Source organism: Boleophthalmus pectinirostris, unplaced genomic scaffold (assembly GCF_026225935.1).
Source record: "Boleophthalmus pectinirostris isolate CB_2022bp ecotype Guang Dong unplaced genomic scaffold, ASM2622593v1 HiC_scaffold_9, whole genome shotgun sequence".
NCBI classification, from domain to species: Eukaryota; Metazoa; Chordata; class Actinopteri; order Gobiiformes; family Gobiidae; genus Boleophthalmus; species Boleophthalmus pectinirostris.
Window position 1 is genome coordinate 14,413,495 of NW_026571541.1, and position 15,082 is coordinate 14,428,576.

General features: G+C 39.9%; 1 protein-coding gene and 1 long non-coding RNA gene across 2 annotated transcripts in view; one reads left to right on the plus strand and one right to left on the minus strand.

The window, feature by feature from the left end:
- aplp2 (amyloid beta (A4) precursor-like protein 2) overlaps positions 1 to 15,082 on the plus strand; it is a 48,189-nt gene that overhangs the window by 22,657 nt on the left and 10,450 nt on the right. Inside the window, exons 2-9 of the mRNA XM_055166939.1 lie at positions 230 to 403; positions 1,426 to 1,555; positions 10,345 to 10,457; positions 11,232 to 11,452; positions 11,874 to 12,067; positions 12,391 to 12,558; positions 13,931 to 14,064; positions 14,882 to 14,956. Of these exons, the coding sequence (XP_055022914.1) occupies positions 230 to 403; positions 1,426 to 1,555; positions 10,345 to 10,457; positions 11,232 to 11,452; positions 11,874 to 12,067; positions 12,391 to 12,558; positions 13,931 to 14,064; positions 14,882 to 14,956 (1,209 nt within the window). The remainder of the gene's footprint in view (positions 1 to 229; positions 404 to 1,425; positions 1,556 to 10,344; positions 10,458 to 11,231; positions 11,453 to 11,873; positions 12,068 to 12,390; positions 12,559 to 13,930; positions 14,065 to 14,881; positions 14,957 to 15,082) is intronic.
- LOC129412660 (uncharacterized) lies at positions 4,707 to 5,272 on the minus strand. The gene is made up of 3 exons (XR_008633785.1): positions 5,135 to 5,272; positions 4,966 to 5,043; positions 4,707 to 4,883 (listed from the first exon to the last, which is right to left on the minus strand). It is a non-coding gene; the product is annotated as an uncharacterized LOC129412660 (long non-coding RNA).

Below are 15,082 nucleotides of genomic sequence, written 5' to 3' on the forward strand. Positions count from 1 at the left end.
GTTACAAGAGATTGTATTACAAACAACTGTGTTTTAATCATTGTGATACCCCAACATAATACAGTGAAAATGTTTTAGATATGTCCATGAGCTGATGTAACACACCAACAATGGCACCTTGAAGTGAAACAGTATTGTGGTACTGTGGCTAAAATATATTCAGTCCTTTGGCATCTGATTAACAAAATATCGTGCAGCCCCTATCACCCACTTCTCTTTTTTTCTACAGGCACTAGCAGCCAATGCCGGCATCGGGTTTGCTGTGGCCGAGCCGCAAGTGGCCATGTTCTGTGGAAAGCTCAACATGCACATCAACGTACAGACCGGCCGCTGGGAGCCAGACCCCTCTGGCACCAAGAGCTGTGTAGGAACCAAAGAGGGAGTGCTGCAGTACTGTCAGGAGGTGAGTGTACACAGACTTGAGCAGGACCGATTATAGCTAAATTATTTCTCCATCATGGAACCTCTGAGTGGGTGGTATCCATGAGTTTGAAGTGTTGCCATAGAAATAGCAAAGTATTATATCTTATAAATCATCATCCCCCAACCTTTTTTCTCGTAAGGACCTGTAATAAATGTACATTTTTTTCAGGGACTAGTGAAACGGGGCACGGCCAGAAATAAAACCACAAAATACTTACAACTTTTAACCATAGTTTGAAAAAAAAAGTCTTAATAATCATGTTTGCACTTTAGGTTAATTTGTACTATATTTCAGTAAATACAGTGGTAGACTAAAAGGACTAAAAGTTTTATTTCCTTTTTAAGATGTATAATATTTTTCTGTGTTCCAGTATCAGATGGCCCATGGCCTGGTTTGGGCCCTGGGCTGGTGGTTGAGGACTAAATAAAGATACAGACAAGGATTTAGCAGACAAAATTGTCACAGCACACCCAGAACTGCAGCTCTTGTTGGATGCTCCCGGTCTGCATGTGGTTTAGTGAAGCTTGGATCAAATTGCCATGACAGTCCTGAAGAAAATTGTCTTTTTGCAGTATAGCTGATGGCACAGTATGGGTTATCACATATGTGGCTGCATATTAAGGCTTGTCATGGATAAATTTGTCCTCTCTCATTACATCTGAGGACACTACAGACACTTGGATGTTCTCGCATTTGCACACTGTATTTTCATAGCCATTGGACTGCCAGCATTAGTGTCATGTTTATTACCCAGGCTTTCTAAGAAAATGAACCAAGGCTTACATTTTCATGCAGCTTCCCCGGCAGCTTAAGATGCAGTTATTGATGACATTTTGATGGCATTCAGGCAGAGCGTAAATTGTATGCTCTTTCATGGATGAGCAGATGGCATCTAGAGAGTATACAGCATGGATTAAAATGATCCCATTCAAGCTCACAGTTTGCAGTGAGTCTCCTTTCGCAACGCTCATATTACAGTTTCTGCTTCCTTCCTCCAACAGATGTATCCTGAGCTCCAAATCACTAATGTGGTGGAGGCCAACCAGCCAATCCGCATCGAGAACTGGTGTAAGAAGGACAAGAAGGTGTGCAAAGGACATGCCCATATTGTCGTGCCTTACAAATGTTTAGGTAAGCTTCAACACCAAATCACTGCTAGTTCAAGGACAGTGTGTTTCTATGTCCTCATCTGTCAACATTAGATTATGATGCATTTTGGCCATCAGAGAAGAAGTGGAGGAATAGGGTACTGTGATCCGCTTGACTAATCCTGGCCTTGAGCGGCACATTGAGAAAGCCTGAGAAGGATGAAAGCTAAGCGATGGCTTTGGGGCAAGCTATTATTGCAGGAGAGGCTTGTTGAGCAATAAAGCACAATCTTATTTTCTCCCCCAGACAGTAGCCATAAACTGCACAGACACACAGGGTCAGAGAGGGGGAGGTGGACTGTGCCGTCATACACACACTTGAGCTTTGGGTTCTGCAGCATCACAATAATCAGTTGTGGCCACAGGGCTACATCCTGCTTTATTAAATGTCAATTTTTTTACTTTTCCAAGGTATTTCACTGCCTTTGTGTCAGAAGCAAAATTTTTGTAGCATCATCTGCAGATATAGTTGTATGAAGTAATGTTATTCAAACGAATGCCAAATCATATATATAGAGAGAGAATTCTAAAAATTATGTTATGGTTGAGAAAAATAGAAAATATGTCCACCTACAGGAACTTGATTCACAATGAATTTTGAAAGTTATAATTCTAGGGTAAATGTGATTTATACAGAAAAAAAAAGTGCTTGTACTTCAGGATAGGAGTATAGCTTTGTGAAAAACTAATGCTTATTCATATTATTTTAAGTATATTTAGTCTGTATTAACTCAAAATTGTTATCCTACACTCTTTTGAATCTTAACAGTGGTCTTCTGGATCCTTACCAGCATAACTGGCCTCTCGTCTGAGTAGATTTAAGATGTGCCAAATCAGCGTCCTCACTAATGCATTGGCCCGGAGCTTGTCTGTCTCAGCCTCACCCGATCTTTTTTATGAATCAGCAGCACAGTCATTTAATTAAAACAACCCCATTAGTTTACCAGGAATAATTAACCACCCCTGTTTCCTGTTGTTGCACATTTTGTCGCCACTGGTAAAGGTCTGTAGGTTCACATTTCCCAGAATGATGAAAATTGCCTGTGCCGAGAGCAGTCTGGTCTGTGTTGTTGGGGGGCCTTTTGAGATGCTTTCGGATGATTATGTAATGAAACGTGTTAATTGGGTGTGCAGGAGGTTCAGACATATGCTACATGCTACAACACATCTTTATGCTTGCGTCACTATCTCATTGACACCACTTGTCACCTTCATATAAAATGCTATTATTGGCTGTGAAATAATCTTTTTTAAAATGCATATGACAGATTTTTATGATTCTCTAATTCTAGATTAATTTGGTTGGATTATAACTACCATAAATAGAAATTATAGTTTTTACACCAATTAAGAAGCAATGTGTGAAGAAAAGTTGAAAAATGTGTTGAAAATGTGTTTTTTCTGTCCAAATGTTTGGCACAATTTATACATAAACAATTTTTACATATTTATACATAAACAATTTTTTTTCTAATACTTTAAACATGATTTCAACTAAATAAACATGTTTTCTTTTATTTGCATTGTGTACATTATAGGATTTTTGCTAGGTAAAACTGGAAAATGAGTATGAATGTTTTTGCAAAAATCTGAAGCAACTGGAAAATAAAAAACATGTAATTCAAACTGAATATGCCTTCCACCCACCTGCTGGGTCATAGTAACAAATTATCTGCCTCAAATTGACAACCTCAATTTTAATATTTGCTTGTGAGATCTATTAATTTTACTTATTTTACTTTTTCTTTACTGAAATATTTTTGATATGCAATATTAAGGTGTTCCACTATTGTCATATCAGCCATCAATTAATAGTCATAGTCAGGGGGGCCCTGAGCTTGTGCGGGGAGGTTGAGTGCTACCGACTAGATATAGTCGGCCTCACCTCCACGCACAGTTTGGGCTCTGGAACCCAACTCCTTGAGAGGGGCTGGACTCTCTATTTCTCACACTAGCCCGCTGCCGCTCCCCGTGACCAACGCGGGGAGCGGCAGCGGGCTGGTGTGGGCCTGCTCATTGCCCCACAGCTCAGCCTCTGTGTGTTGGAATTCACCCCGGTGAACGAGAGGGTCGCGTCCCTGCGCCTTCGGGTCGGGGACAGGTCTCTTACTGTGGTGCTGGCCTGCAGGCCGAACAGCAGTGCAGAGTACCCGGCCTTCTTGGAAACAGTGCACCAACCGGGGACTCTGTTGTTCTACTGGGGGACGTCAGCGCCTATGTGGGCAATGACAGTGACACTTGAAGAGAGGTGATTGGGAGGAATGGCCTCGCTGATCTGAACCCGAGTGGAGTTCTGTTACTGGACTTTTGTGCTAGTCACGATTTGTCCATAACGAACACCATGTTCAAGCACAAGAGTGTCCATAAGTGCACGTGGCACCAGGACGCCCTAGGCCGGAGGACGATGATCGACTTTGTAGTCGTGTCATCTGACCTCTGGCCGTGTGTGTTGGACACTCGGGTGAAGAGAGGGGCTGAGCTGTGAACTGATTACCACCTGGTTGTGAGTTGGGTTCGCTGGTGGAAGAGGGAGCCAGACAGACCTGGCAGGCCCAAACGTGTAGTGAGGGTCTGTTGGGAACGTCTGGCATAGCCCTCTATCTTTCAACTCGCACCTTGGCTGGCTCGCCTCTTCAGCATCACGTGGCAGTCGGGGACAGTGCCTCTGGACTGGCAAACCGGGGTGGTGGTCCCTCTGTATAAGAAGGGGGACCAGAGGGTGTGTTCCAACTACACAGCAAAAAGTGGAGTGTTAAAACTGACTCTCACAGAGTTAATTTTAACATTTTCTCAGAGTCTGTATGAGTCCAATCTGTTCTAGAGTTAATTTAACACTTTTGGAAATGTTAATTAAGTAACACTGGACCAAAGTTACCGTTTAACCCCAAAATCAAGAGTTAAATTAACATTTTGAGAGTGAAGTGTTAACACTTTGTAGGGTTATCCTGATTTAGCTAAACAACACACAGAGGTGTTTTATTTTTACACTTAATTTGAGTTAATTTAACATCTTGGAGAGTTGTAACTACACACTGTGAAGTGTAAATTAAGGTACACTGTAAAAAACACATTCAGTGCATGTAAAGTCTTTATTTTCTTTAAAACATTGTAAAATCATTATCTGAAGACTCTTGGCATGTATCACCGTCCAGCTGTTGTTCGACCTGAACAGTCCTCTGATGTGTTGGGCCTCCTTGAGAATAGTCAACAGGGCTGTCCGGTGGCTGTGGAGTCACTTGCCTTTTCCGCCTTTGGACCATCTTCAGCCTTGAGATGTACCCTGATCCACCCGCAGCATCATAGAGGTGCTCCTAAAAGTAAAAAGGATGCCATACAACTTAATGTTGAATGTTAACACAATTTACATTGCTTAGAAAGCAAAATAATTATTACATAGCCTTTCTTGACATATGGATCTTTGAGAGAAGGAAACGCCATCACAATCCCAAGGGCAGACTGTTCCCGGGTGGCCTTAGAGGGGAAGTTATTGAAACAGGAATTCAACTTATTAGAGACGTTAAGAATAATTTACTAAATTTTGTGAACAAACATAGAAACATACCCATGGTGTTAAATCATGTGAGAAACCAGTATATTAACCAACTTCCTTCTTGTAGTATGACTTAGGGTTTTTGTTATTTGTTATTCCTTTGGCACTTCTTCACCACCAGCTTTTTCTTTTAAAGCTGCTTCTATGATCTGTCAAAAAGAGAAACATATGTTATAGAGAGCTACAACATACAACATACACCAGACAGACAGACACCAATTTAGCGAATAAAAAATGATTTAAAAGCTTACTTAAAATATGCAGGATAGAATACTGTCCTTGACATAAGCAAAGAGCTAAAAGACCATGGGTTATAGTTATGTCTGCTAGCAATTTTTTTGACAAAGAATTCAACCTATACAGTTATAATTATAATTAGTGAAGAAAATAAAAAATATTGTCTATATAGTTTAAATCAAATTGCACTTACCAAAAAGAGCTGCATGTAAAAGTGAAAAATCCACTGTCTCTCTGGTTCAAACTGGTTCATTCAAACTGGTCTTCTGTGGCGGGAATTTGAAGTGGTGGGTGGGCGGTGCCGAGTTAACTCTCAGGGAAGTTGAAATAACACTAGCAGAAGTTGAATTAACACTGGGGGAAGTTGAATTAACTTCAACCATATCAACTCTGGCATATAACCCCAAATCTAACTCCCATTTAACATTCAAATAGTTAAAATAACACTTTCTGTGTTAAAAACAACTCTGAAATATTTTATCCTGAAATTTTAACTCTCCAGTTTTTGCTGTGTACAGGGGAATCACACTCCTCCTCCTCAGCCTTCCCGGTAAGGCCTATGCCAGGGTACTGGAGAGGAGAATCCGATAATCGAACCTCGGATCCAGGAGGAGCAGTGTAGTTTTCGTCCTGGCTATGGAACACTGGACCAGCTCTACACTCTCCATCGGGTGCTCGAGGGATCATGGGAGTTTGCCCAACCAGTCCACATGTGCTTTGTGGATCTGGAGAAGGCATTCAACCATGTACCTCGTGGTGTCCTGTGGGGGGTGCTCTGGGAGTATGGGGTTCATGGCCCTTTGCTAAGGGCTGTCCGGTCTCTGTACGACCGGAGCAGGAGCTGTATCCACATTGCCGGCAGTAAGTCAGACCTGTTCCCGGTGCATGTTGGACTCCGCCAGGGCTGCCCTTTGTCACCGGTTCTGTTCATTGTATTTATGGAAAGAATTTCTAGGCGTAGTCAGGGGCCGGAGGGCGTCCACAGGATTTCATCTCTGCTGTTTGCAGATGATGTTGTCCTGTTGGCTTCATCGAACCAGGACCTGCAATGTGCACTGGGGCAGTTTGCAGCCGAGTGTGAAGTGGCTGGGATGAGGATCAGCTCTTCTAAGTCTGAGGCCATGGTTCTCGACCGGAAAAAGGTGGCTTGCCCTCACCAGGTGGGTGAAGAGTCCTTGTCTCAAGTGGAGGAGTTCAAGTATCTCAGAGTCTTGTTTACAAGTTAGGGGATACGGAACGTGAGATTGACAGGCAGATCGATGCAGCGTCTGCAGTGATGCGGTCGCTGTATGGGACCGTTGTGATGAAGATTTACCAGTCAGTCTTCGTTCCTACTCTCACCTATGGTCATGAGCTCTGGGTAATGACCGAAAGGACGAGATCGCGGATACAAGCACTTGAAATTCGTTTCCTTCGTAGGGTGGCTGGGCACTCCCTTAGAGCTAGGGTGAGGAGCTCAATCACACGGGAGGAGCTCAAAGTAGAGCCGCTGCTCCTCCACGTCGAGAGGAGCCAGCTGAGGTGGCTCGGGCATCTGTTCCGGATGCCTTCTGGGTGCCTCCTGGGTGCCTCCCTCGGGAGGTGTTCCAGGCATGTCCCACCAGGAGGAGGCCCCGGGAAGACCCAGGACACGCTGGAGGGATTATGTCTCTCGGCTGGCCTGGGAACGCCTCGGGGTCCCCCCGGAGGAGCTGGAGGATGTGTCTGGGGTGAAGGAAATCTGGGAGTCTTGCTCAAACTGCTGCCCCAGCGACCCGGCCCCGGATAAGCAGAAGAAAATGGATGGATGGATTACTTTCTGTGTTTACATTTGGATTGGACAAAAATGGGTTAAGTGGTGTCAAGTTACATTTTCTGAGAGGTTTTAGATCGAAAAAGCTGTGCTAAAATCAGAGCAAAATATTAAGCAAGCCAAAAATGGTGAAGCCAAAATTTAACTGCACCATTCTCATCCCATTCCTATCAAATTACGTAACCAAAAAGTAAAGTAATATAGAAGCATTGCATCCATGTCAGGTTAACAGGTTTAAATGATGTAAAATATTAATCTCAGTAAAGGTAGATTATTATTTGTGTATTTTTATGCAAGAGTTAAGCAGCACAATCCCTCTGTCCACACTCAAAGGCAAATGATTTCTGTTCTGTTCAGCCTAATCCCTGCAGCATGATGTCTTTGTCAAACAGTTGAGGATTATTTTTCAGACTTTTTATGATTGCGGCTCGAATCATGAGATCAGTCATTGGTAAATGTACAGCTGGGTGTGTCTTGTGCAAAGAGGAGTCTTACTCATATTGAATTATGAGTAAATACAACGTAAAACCCAGAACAATAGATTCAAGTGGGTACTGGGGGAAGGATCGACACATTCGAATGAATTAGTATTTACAGATTTTCTTTAGTAGAAATAATAGGAGGAAGTGAGTAAAAGCACTATTACTCCAGAAAGGGTGATCTGTTCTCTTAAAAGAGCATTTTATGCCTCACCTGGCCCCAAATGGACTAAAATAGCACAAAGAAATAAATTCAATTTTCTGTTAAAAAAAAAAAAAAAGAAAGAAAGAAAAAGCAAAACAAAACATAAAATAATTTATAAAAAAAAAAAAAGTAGCCAATTTTGTAAAGTTGTCGTGAAAATGATTGCCCTATTGGTATAGCCATAGTAAATTATATATTGCTGCTATTAAGATTTGTGATATTCTCTCTAAAAAAAAAAAAAAAAGTAGGAATAAAGACATCTTAAATTTGTGGATTTGATTACAGTACACATATTATCTGTGTATTTTAGATGTAATGATGATTACACGGCATTAAAACATGAGGCTCCTGTTTGAGACCCTTGAGAGATAATAAGCATTGTGTCGACAGGCAGATCTTAAAGTGGGGCTTAATTAAATTCTCCTGCTCCCAGAGCTCAAGGTATCATTGGTTTAGTGAGTATAGTCATACCTCTTCACTACTTACTCGAGCAAGCTGCAGAAGTGGAGTAATGGAGAGGGTTTCATCTGTGGATAGTCAAAAGGTTACAGGAAAGTCAAATGAGTACAGTAGATGAAGCAGGGTCAAAGAGAAGGGAGTAACTCAGCACTGCTCAAACGTATGGAGTAAAACACTTATAAGGCACACAGCTGCTGCCTGGACAGTGCCATCCATCACCCACTGCAGCATGAAACCTACTGTACAACCAAAACATAGCGTGGCCCATGGATGAGGGTGCCGAGATCAAAGGAAAAGGACTATGTGAATGAATACACATTCATTCACTTTACACATTGCAGCTGGTGCAGGAAGAGCAGCTGATGAGGAGAAATGATATGGCCATTTCCTGTCCATCTTTGAGTAAAGATTTATGGAAGGCTTTACATGGTTAGCATTGCTACAAAGCAATTTAGATTGGATTAGTTTTATTAAAGTATTTAAAATTATGATGTTATGCTATTTGATTTCAAGCCATCTTCAAGAAGGAAGATGCTTATAAGTGAAGATAGAAATATCAGTCAAATGTAATGTTTACCATTATTTTAATAATTTATTTTTTTTATTATCAGAGCTTTCTCAATGTTTTCCTTAACATTTTAGTTTCAACAATAAAACTGTAAAAGAAAAATATGAGAGACATTTGATTTTGCGTGCTGCATAGTGAACCATTTTCAGGCAACCAATAACAAGAACATTTTGCTAGTGTATATATTATATTATGTGTGTGTGTGTATATATATATATATATATATATATATATATATATATATATATATATATATATATATATATTATACCTAAATGTTTATGTGTAGACACACAACTCTTTGTGGCTGGGGGGAAATCAAATAGTGGTGTGCTGTTAAAAGGGTGTTACTCTACCTCCTGGGCGGGGATGAGCAGCAGCTGCAAAGGCCTCTGCTATTTCCAGTTCTCTTCTCTTCCTATCCAACCCTCTTATTTTCCAAAACACTGCTCTGACGCTTCAGCAGATCGACTCCTGGCTAGGGGTGGTGTCAAAGCACTAAATGAGCAGTTACTACAGATCCCAGCCTTCTTTGTCGAACCTTGAGACCCTCATTTGTGTGACTTGAGCCTACCTATTCATCAGACCATCCAGCTTTCATGACCTTTACTTCAGTTTGTATTTGCGTATATTCTTCTTGATGGCAGCAGAGTACTTTTAACTGCATCTGCATGTTTGTGTACTTTTTGTTCACTTGCAAATTATTCTATTATGCTCGTTGTTTTCAATGGAAGCACTGAACTCTGTCAGTACCTCCCAAGCACATTGTCTATTTCAGTGTAGTTGATGAGAAAGTCATGTATCATTATATTCATTCATTGATATTTGTATATAACCTTGTAGTAATGATTAAAGAACTAAGTGAAGTACTATTTTATAAGTGGTAACCTCATGCAAATTTCTTTAGGCAAATCAGTAGTTTAAGTATCTGTAGTACAAACATTTACATACAAGTAGGAATTGCAGTAGCCACACTTACTGTATTAGTAGAAGTGCTGTAGTAGCAGTGGTATTATTGGCTTTAACCATCAAAGTGTATTTTTGTTTTGTTTTTTTACTTTTAAATCTACATCAATCCAAGTCTCATTTGATGCAAGTAATGATTGAATTCCTGACATTTAATTTGTTTTACGGTTGTGACAGTGGTACAACTCAGCCTAGATATTGGATCTATAAATCATCATTCAGCCCATTTAAAATCCAATGCAATTAAACTGTCAGCAATGCAATATCTTGTTTTCCTAGCTGCCATTTTGATTGGAAAAGTTTCTAAAATGTGTTTGTCAGATGTACAGGTAATGTTTGACATGATGTTTTTGACATGTAATTAAAGTAATATGACAATGGGGTTTGCTTGTTCTGGCTAGTTTCGTACTAGTTCTTGGTCCCACTTTCTGAGCGCTGACCGGTCCAGCAGGCAGAGTTAAACTGTGAGCAGATTGGGGCCTGACTAACCGCCTGTTTGTGTGATTTCTGTTACAGTGGGTGAATTTGTGAGTGACGTACTTCTGGTTCCGGAGAAGTGTAAGTTCTTCCACAAAGAGCATATGGACATGTGTGTGAGCCACCAGCAGTGGCACAGTGTTGCCAAGGAGGTAAGAACAATTAATGGTAATAATGCTATAATAAATGTTCCTCCATAGTCCAGTTCTAGTGGAGGGTCTGCCACCTGCTTTTGTACATGGAAATCTTATTGCTTTGTCTAGAATGTTCCACAGTATAGATTAATATCACAAGGGAAACACACTTGTTACAGCACTATGCTACATTACAATTCAGATCTGAGAAGAGTTTCCTCTATCCACAGAAGGAATTATTGTGTATTTGAGAAATAGAAAAACCAATAATGAATAAATTCTAGATGTATGTGCTTAATGTCATACCATGGAACATTCAGGGGAAAGCAATAACATCTCCATAGAGACAAGTAGGTAGTGGGTCCTCTACCCTTAAAGGTGCATGTGTAAATTTTCTGGTGATTTATTTATTTTTTATTTTTTAACTAAATCAAGATCATTGCAGGAAAATGGTTCCTTTGCTATATTGTATGTTGGATTCTAATTTCATAAATGTAAATAGTCCATGTATTGTAAATAGATTATTCACGCACCTGTCAGTATGAGCAGCATCGATTGAATTGTCCTTACTTCAGACCCTTATCACATTACTGTCAAGGCAATGCAATTAATCCCATGACAAGATGCACTGATGTCCTTGAAGTTGATTTTATAGCTTGCTTTTACAGCTAACATAAACCACTTAAAAGCACTCTAATATCAGATGAGAGTTTCTAGAATATCCATCTTCAATTGGATAAACATGTTCGTAATAATTAGCAGTTTAATACATTTTTGTTCTTCTTTTTCTAGGCATGTGTCAAGAGCTCTATGGTGCTCCACAGTTATGGAATGCTGCTGCCCTGTGGCATTGACAAGTTCCATGGCACTGAATATGTCTGCTGTCCTGCCACACGGTCTGAGGAGGCAGCCACTCCACCCCAGCCCACTCAGGAGGAGGATACAGATGAGGAAATCGAGGATGAGGAGGTTGATCTGGTTGACCTAGATGAAGAAGAGGTGGTTGAAGAAACGTGAGTGAAACAAATCTCCACCAAAAAAAAAAAAAAAATCACTTTTACCTTTTTTCCTATTAAAAACATTCCACATGGCCCATGATTGAAGGGTTTACCCTAAATACATGAAAATGTCATTTGTTTCTAATTATCCAGATCTAACTTATTTAACTTGTGCCTAAAATGTTTCTTCATGTTAACTTACCTGCAAGATTATTTTCAATATTATAACAAAAATCTTGATACAGTATGTGTGAGTGGCTGAAAATGTCTATGAATTTTGTCACGTTGTATTGGTGAAGGGCGGATATTAAGGCTATCTGGATGAATTAAAGTCCTGTGACATTGACCTATGGGGAGTGCTCAACCTTGTTTGATAAATCACACATCCTTTTGGCCAACACCATTTCACTCAATCATCCACTCCTCCCATTCACAGTGAGGCGCCTGCTGCCGAACTGCCCACACAGAAGGAGTCTGCTCTGGAGGAGGAGGATGATGAGGAGGAGGAGGAGGAAGAGGGGGATGTGTACTACGATGTCTATGAAGATGAAGATGCTGAGAAAGAAGACTCAGACAAGAAAGACAACAGCATGACCCCAGATGACGACAAGGTCCTGGAGGAGGTCAAAGGTTTGTTGAAGATACATGTTTCTCCCTTTTAAAGGAGAAATATAATTGGAAACGTTTTTTTGTTTGTTTGTTTGTTTGTTTTTTCTCACAACCACACCAAAGTATTTTTTTTTTAATGTTGTCTATTCTGAACCAAAGATCAGTTTTAAGCAAAAAAAAACAAAAAAAACAGAAGAACAATTAAATAGTTGCTTCATGGGAATGGTTGTATTGCTGTGCTCTCAAATCTGACTATATCTGTCTATAGAAAGTTGTCAGTTAGCTGTCTTTGATTTGAGTGGCGCCCCTAGTGGCCGGTTGACTAATTGGCTGTCCCCTGGCAGCCGTGTGCACCTTGGAGGCAGAGACGGGTCCATGCCGCGCCTCCATGCCGCGCTGGCACTTCGACATCAGTCGGAGGAAGTGTGTGCGCTTCACATACGGGGGCTGTGCCGGCAACCGCAACAATTTCGACTCAGAGGAGTACTGCATGTCCGTGTGCAAACGCCTCAGTAAGTCTCTCCTCAGACCAGGACCAGCTTTACTAACCCCCTCCAATCTTTCTTGTGTCTCCTATAGGCTTCAAATACAAAAATTTAACTTGAATATCAGAACACACACACACACCAACAATATAACATTTATTTTAATTACATATTTCTTTAAAAGTGAATGTCTTTTTTGAACAAGCCATTACCCATTTTAAGACCTTCATCCAAATGACATGACATTTCAGAATTTGTGTTTGGTATCAACAGCGTGAGATTCAATCTTATTAAATTAAGGCGTCATTGCACCAAAATGTCTTTCCATAAATACCAGAGTTTCTGTCATAACGTTTTATTGCAGAATTTGCCCAATACATTTCCCAACTAAATTTTATCAATTTAAAATCCCAGCTCTGAATGACTAAACTGTCACTTAAAATTTGGTATTGCATAAAAGAGCTGCTCAGACTGTGACAGGACAGATATGTATTTATTCATTTAAACGCACAGTATTTGATGAATTAATGTCTTGCAAAATCATGAGCAATGAGGGATTTAATATTACCGATATGATACAAATGTAATCCAAGGCTTACTTAAAAACATTTGTGGTCAATGAAAAATAATACATTGTAATTGCATTATAAAGGGGTTGAGCTGAATTGAATCTGTCAATTAATACATTATTTATCATATTATATTATTTATTATTTATATTTATGATGTATTATTTTATTATTTTTCATTTGCACTATTCCTTCATTCCTACTCCACATCTAGTGTTGGTAAGCTACTACCATAGCCACAGCTGCCCTGGGGTAGACTGCCAATCTATGCTATCAGCCCTTTTCACACACCACATTAATTTCTATTTTAAAACCTCCTTTTATAATGGCATAGCAAAGTCTAAACCTCTAAACATCGTAATTCTTTGTAACCATCTGCATGCTTTGTTTTGTGTTTTTTTCTCCTGTTGTGTGCCTGTGTCATTATTTTCAAGCTGTCACAAATAACTACTGTCATTTGCCACAAGGCTAGCTCTAAATATTGGCTACATTTTTGTTTCAAACAGAGTTGTAATATTACATTGAAGTTTAAAATGCTTTTTATATTTAAATATGAAGGAGGCTATTGTCTGCATTTTGGAGAGAGGGAGTCCTGTGTGAACCCACGCAGTCCTTTGGTTGCACCTAACCTAAGACCTAAGAGACATGAAAGGCAAGTTGATGTAAATGCCACAGTATTTAAGGAGAATGGCAATGAGAGGAGTCGTTTTGTGACAGTCTGCAATGTCTCTCTCCTCTGCTTATCCCTGCCAGCTCCAGCCCACTTGTCTGTATTGGTTGGGTGACATTTGCCATTCAGTTCACTCTGCGTTTGTCTTTTTGTATTTCAGTCCTGCCCCCGACTCCTCAACCCACAGACGATGTGGACATCTACTTTGAAACCCCAGCTGACGACAAGGAGCACAGTCGCTTCCAGAAAGCCAAAGAGCAGCTCGAAATCAGGCACCGCAATCGCATGGAGAGGGTAAGTAAACAAATGTTTGGAGGTGTAATGTAGACTCTGCACATCATCCCGAGTCAAAAAATAAACATGACTTCAGCATGTCGTAGGAATTTTAAAAATAAACCAAATCCATTTTTAGGAGGTGCTTATTAAGTAATAGCTGCATATGTTGTTAAAAATGTTCCATTCTTTGTGCTAAGGCTGACAGAACAAAACCAAGAATTTGTTGTTGTTGTATTTTTATACTCAGTATACAGTATACTGTAAAGTTAATTGATAAGTCATCAATAAAGCCACCGCTATAAATAACTACAATTTCTACAAAAAAAAAAAATATATCAAGCTTACATCTCATCTCTTTTAAAACATAAAAAGTCGAAATACTAAGCTAAAAAATTTTCAATTAGTGAAGCCATCAACTACCATTAACACCATACTGTACCACAGTATGATCTTAAAATCATCTATATTACATTTACACAATTATAAGTGTATATAATGTCCAAAAATACATAGGAAAAATATGCATTTACATTGTTAGCAGGGCCTCCACAAATCTGACCAGTATCATGGCTTGATAGTGCGGATTGTGTTAAGATCTATTACTATACCTTTTTAGTCATACTGTGGAAGATTCTAGACAAAGGAATACCAATATCCATGGAAACTTGTGAGTGGCATACACTTCTAAATAAAAGTTCCATAGTGCCTCTTTATTAAGGATATAGTAATAAGTAATACCAATCGAGAAAGACTTAAAAATCTTTACTCAATTTTTTTTTTTAATCATCCTCTTTTAAAATCACCTCTTCACCTTCTTCATTACACTCATTACCAGGTCCGAAAGGAGTGGGAGGAGGCTGATCGCCAGGCTAAAAACCTCCCTAAGGCCGAGAGGCAGACATTGATCCAGGTAAGACACAGATCAGTTGTGATGACTTAATGAATAGGAATGATGCTATAACAGAGGAATAAAGGGTAAACCTAAAAAGCTTAAACTTCAGCCTACACTTTTAAGTCTTCCTACGTGTTCTGGAAT